The sequence below is a fragment of the Miscanthus floridulus genome, chromosome 16 (genome assembly GCF_019320115.1).
Source record: "Miscanthus floridulus cultivar M001 chromosome 16, ASM1932011v1, whole genome shotgun sequence".
Taxonomy (NCBI): Eukaryota; Viridiplantae; Streptophyta; class Magnoliopsida; order Poales; family Poaceae; genus Miscanthus; species Miscanthus floridulus.
In genome coordinates this window covers 716,168-742,118 of record NC_089595.1, presented here as the reverse complement: position 1 = coordinate 742,118, position 25,951 = coordinate 716,168, and the positions used below count along the sequence as shown (strand labels likewise).

The 25,951-nt window shown below is 42.5% G+C and overlaps 1 protein-coding gene across 1 annotated transcript; it reads right to left on the bottom strand.

The window, feature by feature from the left end:
* Positions 1–2,525: 2,525 nt before the first annotated feature.
* Positions 2,526–3,032, bottom strand: LOC136513579 (auxin-responsive protein SAUR50-like). The gene has a single exon (XM_066507551.1). It carries the CDS (start codon positions 3,030–3,032, stop codon positions 2,526–2,528), a length of 507 nt encoding a protein of 168 aa, XP_066363648.1.
* Between the last annotated feature and the right edge of the window lie 22,919 nt (positions 3,033–25,951).

Below are 25,951 nucleotides of genomic sequence, written 5' to 3'. Positions count from 1 at the left end.
CATGAAAATAAGTATAAATTAACCATAATCATCAAATGCGACAAAATAACTCACATTGCGATCCGGACACTTGTAGAAGATACGGCCCTTGTTGGGACACTCCTTCCTCACCCGGTACTCCATCACAATCTTCTCCTCACACTTGCCGCATGCAATGAGAGGGAGGTCCGGCCTCAGTCGCTTTGGAACACGATGAGAGGCCGAGGACCCGGAAGCAGTTGCCATCTACTCTCTATACTCATTTTTAATATAATATAAATTTCTCATTTTATAAACAAATAAAATTAAAAAAACTCTAAAATTCTCTATATCTCTAAACCATAAAGTGTGCTATGCATGCTAGAAATGAAAGCTGAATACTAGTTTTGAATAACTACTTTAACCTTCCTTCATCCAAATATGCAAACTTTAAAGTGATTTTGAGCTTCAATGGCTTACAAATAAAAAAAATTCCACCATAAAAAACCACATATATCTAGTCTACAAAATGAGATATGCTACTGATGAAACATGAGAGTATAAAGTTAATAACCTTTATAACCGAAGAATCGATGGAGGAATCGAAGAAAATCTTGTGATTACCGACGATGAGGAAGAAGAGAGGCCGGCGATGAAGCAAGAACACTGAGGTCGAAGTGGCTCGGGCTCGGGAAGGAAGAAGGGGTATATAGGAGGGGACCTTTAGTCCCAGTTGGAGAAAGAAACCGGGACTAAAGGTCGCTTTCTAGTCCCGGACGGAGCTTTCAGCCAGGAGTAGACTTTTACTCCCGGTTGGAGGGACCAATCGGGAGTAAAAGTTAACCTTTAGTCCCCGTTGGTATCTCCAACCAGGACTAAAGGTCCCCTGCAGCAAAAGCCTGCCGCAGTAGCCATTGGGCAAGGACCTTTAGTCCCGGTTGGAGCTATAAACCGGGACTAAAGGTCTCTCTAGTCCCGAGCGCGAAAAATACCGGGACTAAAGCCAAATTTCGAAGTGGATCAAACACTACGTAGAATATGATTTCTAGGGACGGCTCTAGAGGCTCTATAAAGGCGGTTTGCCCAACCGCCTCTACCCAAGGGTCTCCATAAATCATGTATTTGTAGGGGGCGGTTCCCAGACCGGCCCTACAAATCGATTTGTAGGGGCGGCGGGATATTGAGTCGCCCCTACAAATCAATTTCTAGAAATCACGAAAAAAGGGACAAAAAATAGCAATTTTTTTTAATCCGAGAAGGTCCCCACCGGCAGCCACACCACCGACTCTATCGTTGTAGCATTTTTTCACAATTTTTCCACACTTCGCGTTGGGCGGGATTCGAACCCGCAACCTCTCCCTCGCGCGCAAACTCCTCTACCACTGCACCTCACGTTCACTTGTGTCTACAATCCATTTCGGTTCCCCACGTATTATACAAAACTGAGTATAAATTGATTGTTTGAGGCCCTAAACTAATTCAAATGAAAAAGTTGTCAACTACAAAGTTTTATAACTTTTCGAAATCTACAACTTTTATTTTGGTAGTTTCTTCATCCGAGGTCCCTTATAAAATTTGAATTTCAAATTTGAGAAATTCGAACGAAGTTTTCCATGACAAGATGATTTCAAATGAGAAAGTTATCAACTACAAAGTTTCATAACTTTTCAAGATCTACAACTTTTATTTTTACTATTTGTCCATCCAAGGTCGTTTAAAAAATTAAAATTTTAATTTTTTAGAAATTCAAACGTAGTTTTCCTTGACAAGATGATTTCAAATTGAAAAGTTGTCAAATACAAAGTTTCATAACTTTTCGAGATCTACAACTTTCATTTTGGTTGTTTCTCCATCCAAGATTATTTACAAAATTAATTTTAGTGCTTAATTTTTAATACTCGGCGTCTATTTGTTGGGATGGTTTAATATTGAGCCGCCCCTACAGATGGGTCTATTTGTAGGGGCGGCTGATAACACCGGCCGCCCCTACAAATTCATTTGTAAGGGCGGCTCATTTGGCAACTATTTGTAGGGCGGCTTAATATAGAGCCGCCCCTAAAAAAAGAGAGGCGTTGCCTTAAATCATTTTTTAGTAGTGAAAAGCCGTTTCTCTACTAGTGAGAAGAATGATCCTACTGCTGTTTGGCCTTTTGTGGGTGTTAGTTGGTCGCGAGCTGAGTGTAGTTCTAGCTTGGGTGTCTGGCAGTAGTTAAACTGTTTGCTTTTCTGTCTGCGTTGGCTCTGCGTAGCCGTTCTGGAACGTCTTAAACTCTTGCTGTATTTTCGTTATTCAGTAATGGAAATGGGTATGAAGTGAACCCATTTTACAACCATATATAGAGTTGCGAGTATTATTATGTTTCTCATACTTTTTTTCTCTCCAAAACAAAAGATCTCGTTTTTTATGAAAACTATTAATTTTAAAGTCTGGTAATTGTTCCAAGACACGAAGCGATATGGTCATCAATATGTACACGATGAATCGATGATCGATTGCCCTCATGGTTTTCTCGTCGTGTAAACCATGATTAGCATCATATGATACAAGACCATGCATCAGTACATACCTAACTGTATGATCGAGTTCGCGCGTGCTTAGTTTCTCTGTGCTCACCGATCCTAGCAACCACCGGGGAAGACCTTGGGTTCATCATCCTGTATCCCGCGGCGCGGTTCCTGCTGAAGCTCCGCAAGCCGCAGATTGGCGACGACGACACGGCCGTGGTGACCTCATCACCGTCGTCATCTCCGCCATCGCCGTGCTCCATGTGCCACAGGACGTCGAGGAAGGCGTCAACGTCGCACGGCAGCGCAAGCGGGCCCCGCGCCACGTGCCCGTACTCGCGCTCGGCGTCGTCGAGGAGGCGGCGGAAGAGCGGGTGGGAGGCGTATTCCGCGCGCACCACGAAGCGCACCCGCTCGGGACCCACGTACACCGGGAAGCACCCGGCCACCGCCGCCGGCGACGACCGCGCCCGTCCGGCAGTGCCGATCCGGTTCAGCCCAGACTTGCACCGCTCCAGGGTTCTTGAGATCAGGCTCTTCCTGGTGGCTCCATTGCTCGGCGCCGCCATGCCAAGAACCACCGTACCTCGCGCCTTCGTGTGCACCGAGATGCACGAACCGAGGGAAGAAGATGGTGCGGAAGTAACTAGTGCATTCACGGCATGCTTGTGCATGAATGCATGCGTTTACAAGCTACTGGGTTGCTCATGTCATGGCACAGAGTTCAGCTACCTAGAAATTGAAGGCGAGGAGGAGAACTGATGAGTATATATGAATTTGTGTTAACTAGTCTTAGTCGTCGTAGTGGTAAGTACTAGTATATATATCTGAACATAGAGAAGAGATACATGTATGGTGCATTTTATTAGTTCCAGTGACCAACACTAATACAGAAACATTTTTTTAGAGGCGGTTCGTAACTCTTTGTAGGGGCGGTATGGCCAGACGCCCCTACTAAACCGTCTCTACAAATCATGTATTTGTAGGGCGGTTCTCATGCCGTCCCTACAAATCGATTTGTAGGGGCAGCTGTAGTATCAGCCGCATCTACAAATCGATTTATAGGGGCGTCTGTAGTGTCAGACGTCCCTATAATACCTGTTTGTAGGGACGGTTCAGTCTAGAACCGCCCCTACAGTACGTTTTCCCGTCAAAAAAATTCAAATTTACAATTCAAATTCGACCAGAACACTGTTTGTTTCCGTGTATTCCATCCAGCGTTCGCATTGCCGAACGCCCCACGACCAATGTTCCGAACCGCTTTCGCGTTGCCGAACGCCCCGCGACCAACGTTCCGAACCGCATTCACGTTGCCGAACGCCCCGCGACCAACGTTCTGAACCGCGTTCGCGTTGCCGAACGCCCCGCGACCAGCGTTCCGAACCCCTTAGACTACAAGCACAAGAGTATTATATAAACTACAATTACAAGTCCAATTCACAAGAATGTATACAATCCATCATTAAATAAACATAATTCACAAGGTAAAACCAATGTCAGATTCCATACACATTGTTATCAACGTCCTAGAGCTAGCCTTTCAGTCTCACGAAGATGTTGGTACTGAGGATTTCTACCTAAGTCAAACTCTCGGTCATGGTAGGCGCCTTTGACGTGTACAATCTGGTCCAATATAAAGTTGTAAAGGTCGCCGACGAGCTCTAAGAGTTGGCCATCCTTGTATGGGTCTCTTTTCATTTCTTTCTCTTCTTTCCACTACAAGAGAACAAGTTTCGGTTTAGTATTTCATACCATGTATGAAGTTTTTATACTACGGGTGAAGAGGTTCAAACTTACCCATAAGGGGGGTCTCCTGTAGGCACCGGTGTTACTCATCATAGAACATATATAGTATCCACAATGTATACTCCTAGGCTTTTGCTTGGAGCACTGTGTGTTTTGCATATGAAAATATTAAGTAATGCTTTTGACAGCCATGTAATGGAGTACTAAAGAATTAAGTTATACTTACCGCACATAGTGTTTTTATAGCCAGCTTTTCCTTCCTTGCTGGATCATGCCTTCCGTGATGGTTAGTGACATAGAACCTAAATGCCCTGTTCAAATTATTTTAGCAAATACAACTTGTTAGTATCCAAAAGTGAACGTTACAAGTATGTATACAAACATATAAGCTAATGAGGATTGTCGATATGTATACGTCTTGAGAATCGATATGAAGTCTTTGTATGTCACCGGGTCCCTATCTATTGAATCAAAGACCCATGCCATGCTCCTCCCAACATCGACGGCTATATAAATCCAGATGGTTGCTGCATGGATTTAATCATAGAACTAGATAAGCTCTTTTGCATCAAATAAAATATATCGAACAAAGCTTTAAGTATAGAGTTGAACTTACTTGAAGTTGTATGGTAGCCATATAGTAGAGTATTGTTGGAGAATTTTGAAAGCCAGGGCAATATATGCCGCAACCTTAAGGGACTCTTCCCTTAGTTTCGTCATATGGATGTGCTCTTTCTCCCGAAGAGTCTTTGCAGCAGCTAGATCTTTGGCATCTAGTTTCCACTATTTAGGGTAATTAAAATTTGTTTGGGCTATAGCTTGAGGGTCTATATACCTGGCTTTCACACTTGGCATTTGTTTGATAATGTGCACTTGCATTCTACAAATCACGGCGTGGGTTAGTTACAACAAAATTCAAAGATTACATTCATATCATATCGGGAGGACAAGGACTTACAAGCACCACGTGTGAATTAGATTCATCTCCATTGCTCCTAGGTGAAAGCATGTCTGCATGTCATTGAAGTCAAAGACAATTTTCCCAGCTAGGGCTTCCAAATGTGCCAGGTGGGGAAGCATGCTTGTATGAGGTCTATGCTCAGTTGGGAGAACACGCAATTACCAATCATGGAACCTTCTCATTCCAAGTGGTAGGCGTTGGATGTCCCGGTTTGGTAGGAAGGGCTTGCCTCTTTCATATGTTTTCGGGCAATCCTTTGACCATTTGATGGCATCAACATTTGGATACTGCTTTGCAATTTGGTGGAGTTTGCTAGTGATGGCCTCCTCAGAACCCCGTGATGGGACTTTTTAACTTGGTTCTCAGGCTTGAACTGGTCATGGGAATACCACTTGGACACCGACGAGACGTCTTTCATCCGAACATAAACTGGCCTTATGGTGATTGGATGCTTCTTTTGAAGTTCCCATTCAGGCACGTCCTCATCTTCTTGTGCATCACCTTCTTTAGGAGGCACTCGTTGTTCATGTATCAGCTGTGCTTGTTGAGAAGACTGTGGCATCTCATCATGCACTTGCTCGGTACGAACTGGAGAAGGTTGTGGCTTATCAGGAACATGCTCGCTAGGAGGCAAGGAAGAATGTGGCATCTCAGGAATGTGGTGATCACAAGACGGTGAAAATATCTCCCTGACCTCAACAATTTGGGAGAGGGGGATGTGGCGAAGAAGCAGTTAATATAGTATCCCATTTGTGCTAGAGGATGAACTGCCCCATAACGTCTCTGAGTAACACCAGCCCCTTGGGAGTTACGTAGTCTATCCTCCACTGCATGAACTCGGGCTTCACGATATGCACCTCGACCCTAGTGTAGTCTGGCGGTATCTTATTATTGTGGTGTAAGCCACCGGGAGGATGTGCCACACCCATTGCCATCTCCATCACAGTGTTATGCCGGCCGCTGAGAAACTCCAAGGTGCAACAAGTTGGTTCCCATATGCGATCGATGGGGGTTGTGGCTGCAGTGGAACCTTGGCTGCTAGGAACTTTTGGAGGGCTGCCAACTAATGCCAGTTCTCCCAGTGGCGTCATTAATGTTCGTGGCTCCATAGACAGTCCTTGCTCCTCCAACGCCTTCGCAACTAGAGTCTTCACTTGGAGCTCAAGACTAGTCTCCCAGTCTCTACCATGTTTCTTGTACATGTGCCTGTCCTCTTTGAATCCTTGCTTCTAGGTCGTCCTTTTCCCTAGCCCCCTGGTGTGGCCTGTGTGCTCCTTGTTTCCCAAGCCAAGGCTAAGCTCTTCCCTCTCTCTGGAAGGATTGAATGAGCCCTTCTCCTTGTCTTCAGCATATTTCAGTATCCTTGATACTGCACTTGGGTCTCCGGCTTATCAAACTTAAGATTACCGCCGGATGATTATGTACTCCTCGCATATATCCAATTCCTTGAACGTCCTTTAAATTCATCACATCGATATTCCTAGTAGCTGCGGCCTCTTCATCCATCTTCCTAAACTGCTTTTCCTTGGCATAGTAGCCATCGGGACCTAGATGATGGTGGTGTTTGTTCCTCTTCGCCAACTCGGTGTTACGGGCACTGAGCTCCAATGCCTCCGGTGAAGTCTTCTGAGCCACGAGCTCCTCCCATTGACTAGGAGTTATTTTGCCGGAACTCATTGAAGGGAGTTAACCCCTTTTGGATATACTTCTTGTTGAGCTCTGACCTCCAACGTCGGAAATGACTCTCCCATCATCCTGAAAGAATTTTTTTTACTAGTTCATGCTTACCCTCTGAAAATCTAAAATTGAGCTTCAGCTACCTATCCCATAGTTCATCCTTTTTGTTCTCTGGTACCTCTTTCTAGGTTAGGGATTGATGGGTTCAATTTATCTCTTACTAGGGCCCCGATCGCATTACGGAATCATCCTCTTAATTCCTTCGGCTCAAGGATCTCCCCTACTGGCCCGACCTCCGTTATCACATAGCATGCCTTATTTGGATATTGATTTGCTTTTCTATCCCCTCATTTTCCTCTTAGGCTTGGTAGTCGTGGTTGTGTCTTGAGATTGTGGAGCAAAGGCCTCAATGTCCGTCTCTATGGTTGTTGCCTCTGCTCTCCTTTCCTCTACTCCGTCTTGTCCAGCGAGATGTCACGGACGTCGACGTCGCCTTTTCCGAGTTTCAGGAGGGACCTGTATATACGACAGGTCAAAGTGTTAGCAGAGGTAACACAGCCAAAGCTTTAGCAAAATTTACAAGCTATGGCTTTTTCCCAACCTCCTCGTTCAGGTCAAAATCCTTGTTCAAATCTTCCTGCGTTGGCCTCCTTCTGGCTTCACGTGGGAAAGGATCATTAGGACTTACATATCTCTCTTCTGAGTCCTCATCATCATCATCATCAACTTCTTTGCCTTCAGCGGCCTCTCCTGCTCTGCCTTCTGCTCCCCCTTCCTCCTCGTCACACTACTCCTGAGTAAGCATCACTTCTAGATCCTTTTCTACCTCGTTATCGAATTGCTCCTGAGTAAGCTGGTCCTCTAGTGCTTGCTCCTCATAGGTTGGCTGCTCATCATGCTCGGGGCATTGGGCTGCACTGTCTGGTGTCCGCGACATTATTTCACGCTTTGTTCTAATAGATGCAAGAAAGTGTGCTTTAGGTACGCGAGAAGGTATAAGAAATCAAAAAGGTCTATAAACCAAAGTAGTCCTATAAAACAATAATATATCAAAAAATGAGTAGTAGCAGTAGTAGAGGCCTCAGAAACATATCAATCATCATCTGATCTTGAACTTGGAGCATCAAGGCATCATAATAGAGAAGAGAGGAGAAGGTAATGTAGGGGCGGCTGCTAATGATGCCAAGTTCCTCACAAGTTCTTGATCATCAGCTCATATTCCATATAATGTATGGACTTAGACAATTTCATCATCGGCAAAACAAAGGAGAGAGGAGATGGGAGATTTGGCAAAAAAAGCAACAGCTGCTTAACAAACATAGAGAGAAAAAGGTGTAAAAAAGCAGCTGCTGCTTCCCAAACATAGAGGATAGGAGTTGACTACTGCCACATGGTTGGAAGACCCCTGCAGATCAAAATCTGGTAACTTAGATGTTGTAAATAATGGATTAGAGTAGAGGAGGAGTAATAGTAGAGGAGTAGAGTAGAGGAGTAGAGAAGTGTAGCAGCCAGTAGTTAAGAGCAGCAGCCACTTAGATACAGTAGTAGTCGTAGATAGAGTAGCAGAAGTGAGCCACTTAGTAGCAGCCACTTAGTAGTATAGGGAAGTGAGTAGAGTAGCAGTCAGTAGCTAGGGAAGAGAGTAGAGTAGCAGCCAGCTAGTAGTAGTAGGAGTAGCTGCAGTAGCAAGTAGAGTAGTAGTAGTTCAGTAGATACCAGATTTTGGAATAAAAAGATACAGTCAGAGCTAGAGTTTGGACATAACACATAAATAAAAAAATTACAACAAGTAATAAGACAAAAACTTGGAAGCTAAAATAATGATTTATGATGTCACAAAAGGTGATACTACAACAAAAGTTAATATAACATAAGCTAAGGTTTTAAGTACATTTATATAAACATGGAGCTACTGTAGAAAGACAGTTGAGAACTGAAACATGGAGCTAAAACTAAAGAGTTGAGAACTGAAACATGGAGCTAAAGCACAAACCAAGGTGGGAAATTGATCTGATGAGGTGACGGTGAAACTTAAATTTTGTGGCTTCACCCACTACTGTAGAGCTAGTGGGCAACCACTGCCGCCTGTATTTGGTTAGTTTTATTTATGCATTAAATATATTCATATTCATAGTTTTTTAATATTTATATCACATAAGATTGCAGAACGTGTTGTATGATGATCGAGTTAGTGAACCGGTCACCGAAATTTCGATACTAATTGCAATGCAAAGACCAATTCATTTCGCTATGAGCAGATACAGTACAGTACAACACTGAGCATGTACGTATACGCATGCTACTGCACTACCCAAAAGAAAACAAATACAACAATATTGAGAAACTGAAACTCTAACAGTTAACTACTATAAAGTAACAATATACCAGCATTGTAGTATTTCATTAGATACCAGAATTAAGAAACACAGGATCAGATTCCATTACTAACAGCAACGAAATTACAAAGTTTTTTTAAGAAAGGACCCAGCCAGTCCTCCCTATACCAATTGATAACAGGCACACAAACGAAATAAATAACAATGTTCTCATCAGAAAGCAACTATATAACATAGGATTCAAGCATTTTTTCAAGATAGTCATGAAGTAACAAGGAACAAATAAACTATCACAAAGCCAACAAGGATTGATTAACACAAAAGCCAAATTAACAGCAGATTCTACTTCTACCATGTATATTTTAAAATAAATATACATAAACATATAAATTACACCATACTTTAAAAAGTCAGATTAACACTTGATTTAGATTTGTACTGAACCTTGGGCTACACAATATCAATTATTGCTTTATTCTTGGCAACACGTCTGATTTATAAGCTGGCATATTAAATTGATGCATGCAAAGGTGTGCGGATACTCAAAAACAAGATACGAAGGTTAAAAACTAGCTTGAAAAAGCCATATCACAGATTCTCTGCAAATATTGCACAATAATTCAAACTCATTCTATAGCTACAAAAAAAGGTGAATTGGTGTGTGTGCCAGTTTTGCCTTCCAAAACAAAATCCAATCCAATTCTATCAAACTTGCATAGATGCATACAATCAAAATTTATGAAAAATTCCTTCTGCATGTTACGTCAAACCTAGTTCTGTATATAACATTGTAGAAATTATTCATAAATAAAACGGAAAACCATTTGCACAGACATAAAGAGGCTCCTAAAGCAGGGATTATGCATTATGGCGTGGTGACACAGGATCCACTACAAAAAGTTGACCCCAAGCACCCCCCTAAACACAGCCAGCAACTTAAAACAAGGGGAAATTCTAATCGAAGCTTTCAGATGCCAAACAACAGGCAAACCCGTATGACAATAGGCAAACCCGTATAATTCTGGTATCTAATTGTAATTCTAAATGGTAAAGCATCAGCAGTGGTGGATTCGAATTACCTGTCAGGTGTAGGGGAAGCTGTGGAGGAGCGCGGACGCTGGTGGAGGTGCGCGGACGCCGGAGAGCACGGGCAGCCGGGCCGCCGGCCGTTGGAGGTGTGGACGCTAGGGAAGGAGTGCGGACGCCGAAGAGCTCAGGCACCGTGGCCGCTCGCCGCGGGAGGGAGCACGGACGTCGACACACCAAGGCCACGGGAGGGCGGGGAGCAGGCCTGCAGCACCTCAAGGTCGAAAATGAGGCGGCGGCGGACCGAGTCGTGGATGTGGACAGCATGAAGATGGGGAGGAGGAGGCGGCCAGGGGCTCTAAAACCCTAGCACCACCGGCCGAGGGCTCTAAAACCCTAGCCGTCGTGGAGATGGGATGCGCGGGTGCAGAGAGGGGGCGGGGGCGTCGGGAGAGGTCCGAGAGGCGGCGGCGGCGGGGCGCCGGGGAAAAGATTGGGCAGCCTGACGGCGTCGGGAGGAAGAAGGGAGCGTCCAACACATTTTCACCCGTGCGCCCTTGTTTTTATACTCAGGACGATTTGTAGGGGTGGCTCCTGATCCAGCCGCCCCTACAAATTTTTTCTATTTTAATAAATTATTAATTCTGTATTTTTTATATCACAAAACACAAAGTAATATAAAAACAATTGTATGTATGCACAAATATAATATTTTGTATTATTCTATACATGCAGAAATATATATAAAAACAATTGTAGTCAAAACAATATAGAAAACAAAAAAACAAAAATTAAAAATTTGAATTTTAAAACTTCGACTATAATTTTATGACATTAAATGAAATAAAATGAAAATGTTATAAACATAAAAGTTGTATAACTCATCAACATGTACAACTTTTATTTTGGTCATCTTGTCATGTGACTTTGTTTGAACGATTCAAAATTTGAAATTCAAACAAGTTTAACTTGAAACAATATTTTGAAAGAGTAAATTATTTCAGCTGAAAAACTCGTGAATACCAAAGTTGTAGAACTCATCAATATGTACAACTTTTATTTTGATCAGATTTTCATTTGACCAAATTTGAACAGTTGAAATTTTGAATTTCAATAAATGGCAACTTCAAACAAGATTTTGAAACCTTAAATAATTTCAACAATAAAAGTCATGAACATAAAAGTTATTGAACTCATCACTATCTACAACTTTTATTTTGATCACTTCTTTATGTGACAAAGTATTAGTAAACATTGTTCACAAATTCATATATGACTCATAGTTTCATGAACTATACGAGAAACATGTTGATTTGTGAACAATGTTTACTATTACTTTGTCAGATGAAGAAATAATCAAAATAAAAGTTGTAGATCTTGATGAGTTATACAACTTTGGTATTCATCACTTTTTCAGCTAAAATCATTTAATGGTTGAAAAATCTCGTTCGAACTTGTTATTTTTTAAAATTGAAAATATGAAGTGCTCAAACTTTGTCAAATGAAAATGAATGACCAAATCAACACAGTAACTTGATAGGGCATGATTTTAGAAAATTTTAGGAAAAAATTATCACATTTGGAGTTAGTATGAGGGAGAAAGACTAGTTACAAATTTTACCCAGAGATTAAAAAGAAAAATCCATAACTGTTCATGATGATCAATGATGAACAAGTGTGATTTCTCTTTTTAATATGTGGTTGAAACTTGTAACTAGTTTTTCTCTCTCATACTAACTCTAAATGTGATGGTTTTTTTCCTAAAATTTTCTAAAATCATGCTCTATCATTTTAGTCTAGTCATCTATCTTTGTAACTAATTTTGAACAATTTAAATTCTGAATTTCAGAAAATTACAGCTTCAAACCTGATTTTCAACCAATAAATGATTTCAGCTTAAAGGTGATGAATATAAAAGTTGTTGAACACATCACTCTCTACAACTTTTAGTTTGGTCATCTTTTTATTTGACAAAATTTGAACAGTTCAAATTTTGAATTTCAGAAAATGACAAGCTTCAAACCTAATTTTCAACCACTAAATGATTTCAGCTGTAAAGGTGATGAATATAAAAGTTGTATAACTCGTCAAGATCTCCTACTTTTATTTTGGCCATTTCTTCATTTCATAAAGTGTTAAGTGATTTCATAAAGTTTTAGTAGTAATAGAGTGGATGTTGAAATAGATTTATCTAGATGTTGCAAAGGGTAGTCTCACATAAATGCATAAATGTAGTCTCACACAAATACAAAAATATGTAGTCTTACACACATATATAAATATATAGTCTCACATGCATGCATAAATGAAGTCTTATAAACACACACTTACACAAACATTCCATGTTCAACAACTAGCTAGCCCGATGTAATGACTTTCCTCTTGACACATTTTCGTTCCCATGGCAATATGTCTTTGGGTAGGTTCTTTTCCATAGCACTAATCTTCTTAGGAAAGTCTGTGAATAGCGGCATCTCATCGTAGTTGTTGTAAGCTTCAACATCGTCCACACCATCAACTCCAATAATGTGCTATTTCCCAGAGGCAACCATGTGCTTTATCTTCTTCTTCGGGGGGAGGTTACTTTGTGGGTCAGACATATAGAAAACTTGTGCGATATGTGAAGCGAGCACCCAAGGGTCATCTTGGTAGCCTAGATTCTCGAGGTCCAGGACTCTCAATCCGATCTCGTTCAGTTGGTGTTGTTTGATCCAGCGGCATTGAAAGAGGGTCATCGTTATATCCCTTCCATAGTCAAGTTTCCATATCTCTTCAATGATGCCAAAGTATTGGATCTTTCATCCCATTCCATCGAGAGCCTCTATTCGAACGCCGCTGTTTTGGTTCACATATTTACTATCCTTTGCATAGGTATAGTACGTATACCCATTGATATCATAAGCATTCCAAGATGTCACTTGTCTCGATGGCCCCTCCACCAACCTACTGATGGTAATAGAGTCTATGGTTTCTCCAGGCGGTATGTTTTGGTCCTTCAACCATGTTGTTAGTCATTGCTTGTATTTTTTCATGACCCAATCATCCGAACGACCATTTCTCTCCGCCATAATGATAGCCAAGCGTTTATCAATGTACGGTTGCATCAGTTGTGTACTATGTAAGACACTGTAATACCCTCGACTCACCTCTTTGTAATCATGGTCGATGAACACTTTTCTACCACTGGTGCCCTTCCCAGCTAGCCTACCCTTGTGATGAGAATCAGGTTTACCAATCCCTTTCTATACTTTTAGATACTCTTGACAGCACTCGACAACTTCTTCAGTATTGTAACCCTCTATCATGGAGCCCTCTGGGTATGCTCGATTATGCACGTATCGACTTAGAACCAACATGAACCGCTCATAGGACCACATTTCATGCAAGTAGCAAGGGCCCAGCGCCTGTATCTGATGAACCATGTGAATCATGAGATGTGGCATTATATCAAAAAAAGCAGGAGGTAAACACATCTCTAGTTGATTTTGTTTCTCCACCACAAATTCATGTAGGTCACTCAGCTCTTGCTTGCCAATCGTCTTCTGTGAGATCTTCGAAAACAAGTAGCACATGTGGGTGATGGCCATTTTCAAGAACTCTGGCTTTATAGCCCTGATTCTAATAGGTAGAAACACTGTCAGCATCACATGACAATCGTGAGCCTTGTAGTGTGTTATTGATAAGTCCTTCATCGACACTAGCTTCTTCACATTTGCTAAAAACCCAGTCGGGACTTTGACCCCCCTTAGGAAAGTGCATATAGCTCTCTTCTTGTCTAGTGTTAGGTTGAAGCACGCCGTGGGCAGAGTGTATTTTCCATTAGCCTCAGGTATCGGGTGAAGCTATGGCATCACGTTTAGCTGCACCATGTCTTTCCATGCTTTTAGACCATCCTTTGACTTGCCTATGTCCATCAAGGTAGCAATGAGACTCTCAAAGACATTCTTCTGCATGTGCATAGCATCAATGGCATGGGGGACCTCCAAGTCTGGCCAATAAGGCAGATACTGAAAGAACATCGATTGTTTCTTGAAAGGTACGCCTTCGACAGGAGGTGTGCTTCTATCTCTGTTCGTCCCATCTGTATTCTTCTTTCCATAGACGACGCGTACGTTTTTTACCATTATGTACATGTGTTCTCCGTTATGACGTCTCTCTGGATGGGGTTCAATCTCCGGGGTGTTGTCATAAAATCTAAAGAACAATTTGTTACGGTACTTGTGACTTGTCTTTAAGAAGCGTCGATTCCTTAGGTAAACTATCTTCTTGGATGCATCTAGGTACACCCATGTAGTACCATCCAAGCAAAACCAAGCATCCCGTCTTTCCTTTAATCTGTCTAGACAAAGCAAACAGCGTGGGGTAATCATTGGTAGTAACAAATATTATTGCTCTACATATGAAGTCCTCCTTTCGGAACGCATCATACATTGGCTCCCCATGCCTCCATAGCCTCTCCATTTCTGGCATCAAAGGCTCAAGGAACACGTCTATATCAATGCCTGGTTGTTTAGGGCCAGAAATAAGAATAGTGAGGAGAAGGTACTTTCTCTTCTAACACAACCACATTGGGATGTTGTACATGGTCAAGATCACTGGACAAGTGTTGTGGTCGCTCATCCTCTCATTGAAGGGATTCATTCCATCGGTGCTCAAGCCAAAACGTACATTCCTTGGGTCATCGCTGAATTCTTTATGCTTCTCATCGAACTTTTGCCACTGACTACAATCAGTCGGGTGTGCAATCTTATCATCATCCACCTTGCACTCATCATCCCACCATGTCATGAGTGTGGCTTCTTTAGGGTTTAGGAAGATACGTCTCAAGCGGTCGGTCACTGGTAGGTACCACATTACCAAGGCAGGAATTCTTCTCTGCTTTGCATCATTGCCTAATGGAGTGTCCTCTAGGGGCTAAGATTCTTGTACCACCTTTTTTGTACACTTCTTATTCCTCTTTTTCCCTATGGAGGCTTTGTCCCCACCGTAAAGGTCATTGTTCATGTACCGGCTAGCCCCATACCGGGGACATTTATCTAGTGACTTGAACGTTTCACCACAAAAAAGTATATAGTGGTTGGGGCATGCATGGATTTTTTCAACCCCCATTATCAATGGACTTATGACCTTCTTTGCTTAGTATGTATTGGCGGGAACTGAGTTTGGTTATGGCTGCACCCATAACAGGAGATGCAATAGATCATTAAAACTATAGTCTGACCAGCCGTACTTAGCCTTCAGGATGAGTAGCTCAAGCACAAAACGTAGCAATGTCCAATATGTCGGACAGCCCTTTTCAACACCATACACAGTCTCCTTCGATGCTTTTGTCACTCTTTCCAAATTTTCTAGACCTTTCGAGCTATTTAGTAAAATCTCTGGTCCAAGGGCTCGAATCATGTCCTCCAAATCATCTTCATCCCCGACACGTGCTCCACCATCATTATTGGCACCACCTTCGTCGTTACCATCCCAACCACCAGCATCACCACCTTGTTCATTGCCAAACTCTGAATCCATTCGTGCATCAAGCTCTGCTGAATATTGGGACAGGGATTCTAGGGTTTCATCGTCGTATTCCTCCTCATCCAAGTCGTTAACAATAACTATTTCACCATGATGAATCCACATTGTGTAGTTCTCAACAAATCCTCGCATAATCAAATGTGATCTGATGATAGTCACATATGTCCACGCCATACGGTTCTTGCAATCTTTACAGGGACAAATAATTGTATCCTTATTCTCTATCAATGTCGTTGCATGCTTCTTTGCGGCTTCAATAAATTTATCCACCTCTTCACGGAAACCTGCCTTGAATCTTAACGAACCATACATCCAAGAGTTCCTATACTCCATCTTTTACAACAACAACAAAACAAACATTAAAGAACTACTTATTCAGATATATATAAAAATGAATCAAATTAATAATTACTTGAGAATAATTGTATATACTTCAGATATATGAATATAAATCAAATATAATTATATGAAGCATACAAACACACCATGGTAGAAGAAATTTTATTAATGGCCCATTTATTCATAAATAATTAAAATACATATTTATTGATTACAATAAACAATTTTAAAGACAACAATTAGCAACAATTATATTTTACCCAATATCTTTCATGCAAACCCTAGTCCAATTTCATCAAACACAAATTTACAAAACCGAAATTAACAAAAAAACCAAACCCTAGATCTAGATCTACATGCACATGAAACATCCATAAAACTAGCTAATTGTTCACTAAAAACAAGAAACATGGACCAAATAAGGGTATGATCTTGTTCCCCTCCCTAATTTACCCTAGTACATTCAAAACTTGGGTCTAATTTGCTTCATAAGTAGCTCAAGCATCATAGAAGAGAGAGAAAAGCAAAACTCTAATTACTCACTAACCAACCATTAAAACTTCAAAAAAAAGTGTGGAATAGCATTTTCTTACCGTCTACAACCTCTCCACCAAAGGATTTAAGACCAAAACCTTCCCCCCTTAGTAGAGAATTTTTGGGAGGTGCCCAAGGCCTCCCCACCTTTCTTTCACGGGTTGGAGTGAGTGACCCGAGGAGAAAGAAGGTATTGCAGTTTACTTTATATGTGGGTCATTTGTAGGGACGGCTGGTGATTGAGCCGTCCCTACAAATCGGAGGTATTTATACGTGGGCATTTGTAGAGACGGCTCATTCACCAGCCGCCCCTACAAATAGCAATACCGGGGGCGGCTGGTGAGTGAGCCGCTCCTACAAATCCGACCCATTTGTAGGGGCGGCTCGTATCACCAACCGCCCCTGCTGTTCCATTTGTATGGGCGGCTGGTATCTGGGCTTCCGAGCACGCCACTGTAGGGGCGGCTCCATCACCAGCCGCCCCTAAAAAAACTTGTCCCGTTGCTATAAACCGTTTTTTACGTAGTGCAAGTACACGACTCTAAGGAGAACATCAAACTAATAATGTTCAACGACTGTTAATGCCTGGTGGCGCGGCATATATATTCTCATGGTCAACGCCTGTCGTATGCGGAGCACGCTTGCTAAGTGAGACAAATAGTATACTGTCCACTATTTACATGTTCTACTACTCGATCTAGAACAAACCCTAGAAATGGAGTCATGTATATAACATCTCTATCGCTTACGCTACTTTTGTCGCTTCATATAAAAGGATTAATTCAGCTATCTACAGTAAATAAATATATGTACATTTTAATTCAGCGAACTACCATAAATCTACTAATCTAGTAGGAAATTTCAGGGAATCTTAACATCCACGCAGCAGAACTTATTAGATAGATGCAGCAAAACTGTACTCCTCCACCAGGGGTTGTTGGTTAAAGTTAAACGTGCTTTTTGAGAGTTAGCACATGGATACTCTTGTATATATAGATGTGGATGTAGATGCTGACGCGCCGCCTTACCATTTATTTTTCGCTGTCGTATGGATCCTTCCATTCTTCTTTTCCAGTCTCTTCTCTGATTGACTGTATATAGGAGTTAGCAACGGCCCGGGATAGTACTGAAACAGCACGCACATTCAGATTGACAAAAGTTTGACACACTGCTAGCTTAGTAGCTTTCACATCTTTTGGACGCGAAAATGACACCCGTCGAGTAATTGATCAGCACCTCATTTCTTGAAGGGTTTGTAACTTTGTATAGCTAGTAGTTCCGCATTGTCCTCACATTGTCCTTCAGGTAACAATTGCCGGCAGTCCGATGCAGATGCAGAATTTGCAGATGACGCCTGGCCAGAGAGCCAGAAGGTGCTTATGGTGTAGGCGATGGCTGGTGATCGAATAGAATGGATCTCCTCTTCTGCTGTTTTTTTAATAATGTCTTCTGCTGAATTATTCCCAAAATAAATAAAAAAACAATAGCAATGTCTACGTGAAAGGATTAGTTGACCTAAATAGTTCCATCTCATTATTATGAGCAAAGACTTAGCTTATCACCAAAGTAAACACCTGCTACCGGTAGCTTACGAAAACCAAAGTATTTCATAATAAAATCGCACAAGTTTTACCGTGGTCTCTATTCATCGATAGAGATTAGACGGTGAAAAAATAGGAATCTCTGTAAAATTTGCAGCCTAGCTGATTTGTCAGTAATAAGCTAAAAAAAGTATCTTACCGAAAATTGATGCAAGATATGCATAATCATACACCTGCAATCGTATTTCTATTATATGCATGTATGATGATGTCTCACTTGACCTATTTAGCTAATTAAATTAATGTACCACATTAGTGAGATAATATATCATTAGTCAAATAATCAAATGTACTCAAATTTAAATATATTTTAAGATTTTTCTGCTAAGGATATTTATAATACATGTATACGTGTAAAGAGACTTAATTTGCTTGTTTGTCTCTTGATTTACGTGTCTCACTTGACTTGTCTAACTAAATGTTTATGACTCACTAGCTAAAGATGTCCTTGGCTGCATCTTCCGCTAGATACCGCCCATTCTTCAGGAAAAAAATTACCAGTAGATATTCAAAGAGAGTAAAGAATGGTGCATGATTAGCATGTAGTCAGCGTTTTGATGGTGTGATTATTCTATATGCGCGTACAGCAAACATTAGCACTGTGCATATCCTGTATGAACACACCTGATAAGATCCCTCGCGCCAAACCAAACAACATCTCTCCCACCAAATAAAAGCAACTACAACCTCTATCTGTAATAATGCAATTACGCTAGGTCACAAAATAAATCAATTTTTAGAACTACCTTAAGTTAAACTTTCTTAAATTTGGCCAACTTTATAGATAAAGGTAACAACATCTATGACACCAAATAAATGGACTATGAAAATATATTTCATTATGTATCCAGTAATACTAATTTGGTGTCATAAATATACGTGTTCTTTTCTATAAATTTAGTTAAACTTAAAATAGTTTGACTTAGGACAACTAAGTTAATTTAGTTAGGGACAGAGGGTAGTTATTCGAATTCCGCACTCCACAAACCCACCTAACACATGAGACATATGAATGCATATAATATTTTCATAATTTTAAATTTTAAAACATAATATCTCTCAAACCATAATCCGATTCAGAAACCATTTGAAGGTTATCGTTGAAAAAAAATATACCAAACAAAATCAAATTCATAAAAGTTATGTTTCTACGAAGTTTATCTTAAAAATAAGAACTCATAGTGTATTGCCGCCTTTGTTAATGTGATTAACAGTAACGGACTATCTAGCCGTTTCTGGAAATGGCTCATTGATAGATACTATTTCGTAAGGCCGCCAGCTTTGGAATTGCTGCTTTTGGAATTATAAAATGACCTTATGGGAAAATGCAATTCATGGTAATGTCAGAAACATACATCTGAGTATCTGACGCAGTGTGAAATTTCAATTATGACTCTTGTCAAGTTTTAGTCCCTTCATTGGCACAAATAAGGGAAGTATTCGCCAAGAGGTAATTGAGGATGGCGGTAATTGGATCTCTAGTTTAGTATCACAAATCTACAAGTCTTGTGTGTAGTCAAATATGACAGACACACATAAAAAAGGCAAAAGCTTCTTACCGCATGCCCACCCACTCTCTCGGACGCGTCCCTCCCTCTCTTCTTCCCTACCGTGTCCCTTCCTCTCTTCTTCCTGACTGAACAAGCAGTAGGGTTCCAGCGACGGCGGCGGGTTCAACGCCGGCGAGGTGTGTCCTCCTCCTCCTCCTCCCACGTTCAAGCATCTGGGAGTTAGGGTTCCGGCGGCCTTCTCCTCTCTCTCTCTCTCTCTCCCTCTCATCTTCCCCAACTCTAGCGGGCTTAGAAGAGAAGGGGAGGTAGACCGATTAGGCGGTGAGGACGGCAGGAGGGCAGCTTTAGGGTTCTAGCGGCCAGGCTAGGTCAGGGTGGGGGCGCCCATGGCCGAAGCTCGCCATGGAAGAAGGAGGTCATGGCTAGAGCTCGTGACAGCATGCGGGAGGGAGGAGGGGAAGGAGGAGGTCGCCACAGGCGGTAGGGTCTCATTGGAGCTCCGCGGGCGTGGAGCTCTGGCGAGACCCTGACGCTCGCGGTGGGACGGTGGGCGGAGGGCGCGCGTGGAGGAAGAAGGCTAGGAGGGCGGGGTCGAGGAGGTGTGCATTTCACGAGGACGGCCATGCATTAGCCACGTCCACAAAAAAAGTGATGATCCTAGCTTGACATCGTCAAAAAAAGGGCGGTCATTAAAAGTAAGTTTTGTTTACAAAGTATATGTACAACTCACTACCGAAAACAGTGGCTTTGCCGTGTGCCACAGGCACTCGGCAAAGACCAAAAAAACACTCGGCAAAGGCTTTGCCGAGTGTAACACTCAGCAAACAGCACACGACATCTACAGTGTCGGCAAACGTCTCTTTGTCGAGTGTTTTCTATCGGGCACTCGACAAATATTTTGCTGAGAGCTGAAACCGACGCTCGGTGAAAAAAAGTAATGCGACGGTGCATAGACGGTCACGGCGCATTTGCCAAGTGTCCCGGACCTGACACTCGACAAACCTGCCTTATTTGCTAAGTGTCAAACTCTGGGACACTCGGCAAATCTGCCTTCTTTGCCGTGTGCCAACTCTGGGACACTTGGCAAAGCTGCCTTATTTGTCGAGTGTTAACTCTGGGACACTCGACAAAGCTGCCTTCTTTGCCGAGTGTCATCTCTGGGACACTCGGCAAACCTTCCTTCTTTGCCGAGTGTCAAATACCTAACACTCGGCAAAGACTGGCCCAGAACATATAAATGTTGGCTTCTTTGCCGAGTGTCACAGCGCAGACACTCGGCAAAGAAGCCATTTTAGTCCTAGAATGCATAGATTTTTGCCACGTGTCCCTCTTTACCGAGTGTAATTTCCATGGCACTCGGCAAATAGCCTTTTTGCCGAGTGTAACACTCGGCAAAGCTGCCACAAATAATCAGTTTATTTGTTTTAGTCATAGCCACGTACCACATTCAAATAAACATCACATCCATCACAGATAGTTCACAATAGGCATCACAGGCAGTTCATATAGATATATCGACAACACATTAATGCAAATAAACTTCAAAATCACTAGTAGGTTCATTTACAACCACAAATAGTCACAAGTAGTAATAGGTAATCCACAAATGGAAATGCAAATAAAATCACTTAGGCCACGAGTTCCATTGTGACCACGCTAGGTCATGAGGCTCATTCGAAGCCGCCGATTGATGCTACACAAAGGAGAAGAGATTACATGTGTGAGTCAAGATTGAACAACACGTATGGTCTCTCTGCTGACTAACTAGTATAATCCTTTAACTATCAGCAATATCTTCTCAATTGCATTGTGCTCTAGTATGATTGCTTAAGTACTAGTTGATAACAAACATATAGCATTAGTCACTAAGTTTCTAGTGTCTGGGCATCTTTGTAAGATTGATTCTGCATAAACTAGAAACGGTGATTATAAGGTTGTAAAGTGACTCACAGTGCCTAAAATAGTGTTTGGAGCAGGTTGAGGAGGAGGGACTGGCATCGGTGGTGGAGGTTGACCGATTGCAGCATAAACACCCCCCTCATATATTCAAACATCTGTAGCTCCATCCTCTGCGGCTCTACCTCCATCCTCTGCAGCTCTGCCTCCATCCTCTACCACTTTGCCTCCACCTTCGCCTCTAGCTCCTCTTGGCGCCTTGTTTCTTATTCCAGCTGAGCCTACAATATTTCATCCCAATGTTACAATACAATGCAAAAGTATGTAAAAATCAATGAATGATGAATAAAATAGAAATAACCTAGAGTGCGTTCATCTAGAACCGTGTAGAGTCCAGCCGTGGGCGTATCACCGGACTAGAACCCGTGCTCCGTGCTTGAATCTGGGATAGAGTGGGAGTACTGGCCGTGTTGATTGTGCCATCGCCAATCCAGAACCGGCCATGCTTCTTGCCTCCTCCCGCCCTCATGACCACTTCTCCATCAAGGTCATCGGTGCTCGGATCGTACTCTAGGCCATGGACCACCCTTGCCATCGATGTGTATCCATTGATGCGGCTATGGACGAACTTGTTGCTGTACGCCGAGGGTGGGTCCTCTAGATTGTAGGCGACATCGAACGTCACCTTCCCCTTGTGGGCCAAAGTATATGCCATGAACTAGGAGCAAGGCTCGCCACCATGTGCTGTCGACTGCAAAAAAAAAGCAATATGATTAGAAATTATGCAGAGTTGAATGTTAGAATAAAGAAATGAATTCGCATACCCATCTAGCCACATGTTCTGAGAGGTTGAGGTTACCTTGATGGTGTGGTGCACCCGACATCAGCAAACGCTGCTCCCGACAAGCATTGTGATTCTCCTCCCACGTAGGGTCGCACCACTTGTCCACCATCTCGGCCCAACATTGCAGATCGTAGGCGCACCACCACGGAGGCACCTACGTCATCAAGTATATGACATATAAGAAGATGAAATTAAGCGTAATTAATCTTAGAAAAAATAAGTATTAATGTTCTATATTTACCTTCAGATATTATTCTGGGGTCAGGCTCATGGTTCTTGCCGCCCTTTTAGGGATCCTCTCTCTAAGAATTTTCGCGTGGTATTGGATCACGGCCTGGATGCGTGCCTTGTAGTGCATGTCCTTGATGAGTTTCTTGGCGGCTTTGTCAGCCATAGCATCCGCCTTGGCCTTGTATCCCTCCTCGCATCTAAAGAAATCTTACATATAGACGCGATGTATCCAGTCATTATTTCAAGAATGTCCAATCAATGCGATGTATTGAGAAATGTAATGCGAGAAAGACTTACCCAAAGCTCGGCCTTGACACGCTATGCCTTGTCGGCAAATACCCTGCCATCTTGATCAGGGGTGTCGGGGACGGTGGCATAGTGGGCCCACGTGTAGGCCGGCTCGACAGTTCCGCCGAACTACACCAGGCTAGGGAACTTTTCCTTGATCAAAAGACCAAGGATGCCGTTCACATGGCGTGCATGATCACCCCCACTGACCTTCCTCCAACCCCTACCCAAGTGATTAAGATAAATTATTAGTTTCTATTGTAATTTTGAACATATCAAACGAAAAATTAGTGATAACATATAAAGTTACTTACTTGTCTCCATCGGGTCGAATCAGTGGGCGTCTCTCAAGATGTATCGATCGCCTCGGGTGGGTCGAGGGACCTTGCAACCACACATGTGACGAAGTAGAGGAAGAGGAACCCCCTGTCTCCTCGTCCACCCCTGCCTCCTCCTCCACCTGTACCTCCTCCTCCTCAGAGGATGAGTGAGTGGAAGGTAACTCAGACGACGACAAAGGTATAGGCGACGGTGGCCTCGTCTTGCCTCCACCCTTCCCTTGACCCCTGGGTCTACCCAGAGGTCTCTTCCCGGATCCCTCAGCTACATCGGACCCTTTACGCATCGCTGTTGCTTTTGAGTAAAGCGACGCTATCCTCTTTATACTGCCCACCATTGTTTAATCACCTGCAATTAAAAAGAGTAAACCAATTAGCACAGATAATACATTAAAATAGATGCAAAATAAACAAAACATACTTAGAAAATAACATGGTATGACAAATAATAAATCAATTAGCATGGATCATACATGTATTAGAAATAATCATCATGATCGGGATTAGCTGGATCATAAGTCTCATCATCACTATCATGCATATCGATATAATCATCCCCGTGCTCCGAAGGAGGAATGTCGTCATCACCATCATTGCTTAGATGTAATCGCTGAAGTAATTCTAAGTCCTTCACATTCTGAACCTTGTCTCCGGCGTCCTCGTCAGCACCACTTTCATTGTCTACTTCCATACCCTGAGCTTCGGTTAAGTCTATCTCAAAACTCCCTTTGAGCCCATCTTCTTGAAAGAGCTCTCCGTCATATGTGTTGGGCCCTATGTTGTAATCTTGATTGTTTGGTACAGGTAGTCTATCGTGTGGCGATACCTTGTACACAACATCCCAACCCTTAAGACGGTCTACAGTTTGGCATGGGTATGAGAGATAATAAACTTGTGTGGCCTGTTGAGCCGCAATATAGACATCATCTCCTGGTAAGACGGATGATTGTTGAATTTCGACTAGCCCAAGATTAGGGGTCCGCCTCGCTACTTCAGGATCAAACCAATGGCATTTGAATATAATGGGATTAAGAGGTTTGCAACCATGAAACATGAGTTCATATATTTCTTCAATTCTTCCATAATACTCAACCCCATCTAAGCCTTACGTAAAAACTCTGGTATTTGTGGTTCTTTGATTGGGCCGACTCTGCTCGTGGCTTGTTGTGTGAAAGCGATATCCATTCACGTCATAACCGGTAAATGACCTGCCCCTATAGGCATAGCCATCAGCAACCTGTCTCAACTCGGCACTCATAGACGCATCGGTTTGTCCCTACAAATTCAAGCAGGGTAGTTTGTTATATTAGTCGCACGTACGACCAACTTGTAATGTCAAACTAAGTACGAGCCAAATTGGACAGTACCTTCTGTTTGAACCAAGAAATGAAATCGGGCATTCCATTTCCCGCACCCTCTCTAAGAAGGGTCAAAGTTTCCTACGGGGTAGGTTTCCTTGATTCACGCCAGAAACATTCATGAAATTTCCTGTACCAACGGGAAACAAGGGAGTTGGACACAGAATTGTGACTACTTGAGAAAAAGTTTGTTGAGAACTTACAGCATGTACGGCTCCACTTCGGATAGGTTGGTCAACACATATAGCATAATAGTGCACCACTCTTCATGTTTCAATGTCTTGTTAGTCGCACCACTTGCACTTCCTAGTTGCCCTCGGAAAATGCTAAGGTTCAATTCATCTTCGCCAGCATTGTAACGATGGGGTGGATTATGCACGCTAGGAAGGTTGTCAGCATAGTATTTTGTTGTGAAGTTTGACACCTCCTCCAGAATGTATGCCTCTGCTATGGATGCTTCAATTTTGCATTTATTTTTATATTTAGTTCGAAGAACCTTTTGAAATCTCTCAATTTAATAGCACCAATGGCCCTACACAGGCCCCCCCATTCGTGCCTCATACGGGAGGTGCAAAATCAAATGCTGCATCGGATTGAAGAAGTCAGGTGGAAAGATCTTCTCCAACTTGCAGAGCAACACAGGCGCCATTCTTTCCATGTCTACAACCACGGTACGAGATAACTCCTTAGCACAAATCTGGTAGAAGAAATTGCTCAACTCCTCCAGCACTATCTAGACATGCTCAGGGACATAGCCTCGAACCATCACCGGCAGTAGCCGCTCAAGCCATATGTGGTAGTCAAGACTCTTGAGCCCGTTGATTCGCAAAGTAGCTAAGTTCACTCCCCTCTTTAGATTCGTTGCATACCCATCAGGAAACATTAACGTTTGGAACCATTCTAGTACTTCGCTCCTTTGGGCCCTCGTCAGAACAAAATCGGCCTTAGGCTTTCTCCATGACTTCCCGCCTCTGGGAGGTGCCATGTCTAGCTTTGGTCTATTGCATAACTTCGCCTGATCCACTCTAGCCTTAACATTATCCTTTGTCTTATCAGGAATGTCCATGATTGTACCAAAAATTGCCTCGGTGACATTCTTTTCAGTGTGCATTACATTAATGTTATGTGGAAGTAGAAGGTCATCAAAATAGGGGAGGTTCCACAAGCACGACTTGTGAGTCCATGCATGTTCCTCACCATATCCCAGAAAATGATCTCCTTGGTTATTGACATCGAGAGTGTCTAACTGAGCATGAACCGTGGCACCAATCATCAT

Bases quoted from the DNA above. Each gene is read 5' to 3' on its own strand.
- LOC136513579 (XM_066507551.1), bottom strand. From the start codon at position 3,032: ATGGCGGCGCCGAGCAATGGAGCCACCAGGAAGAGCCTGATCTCAAGA.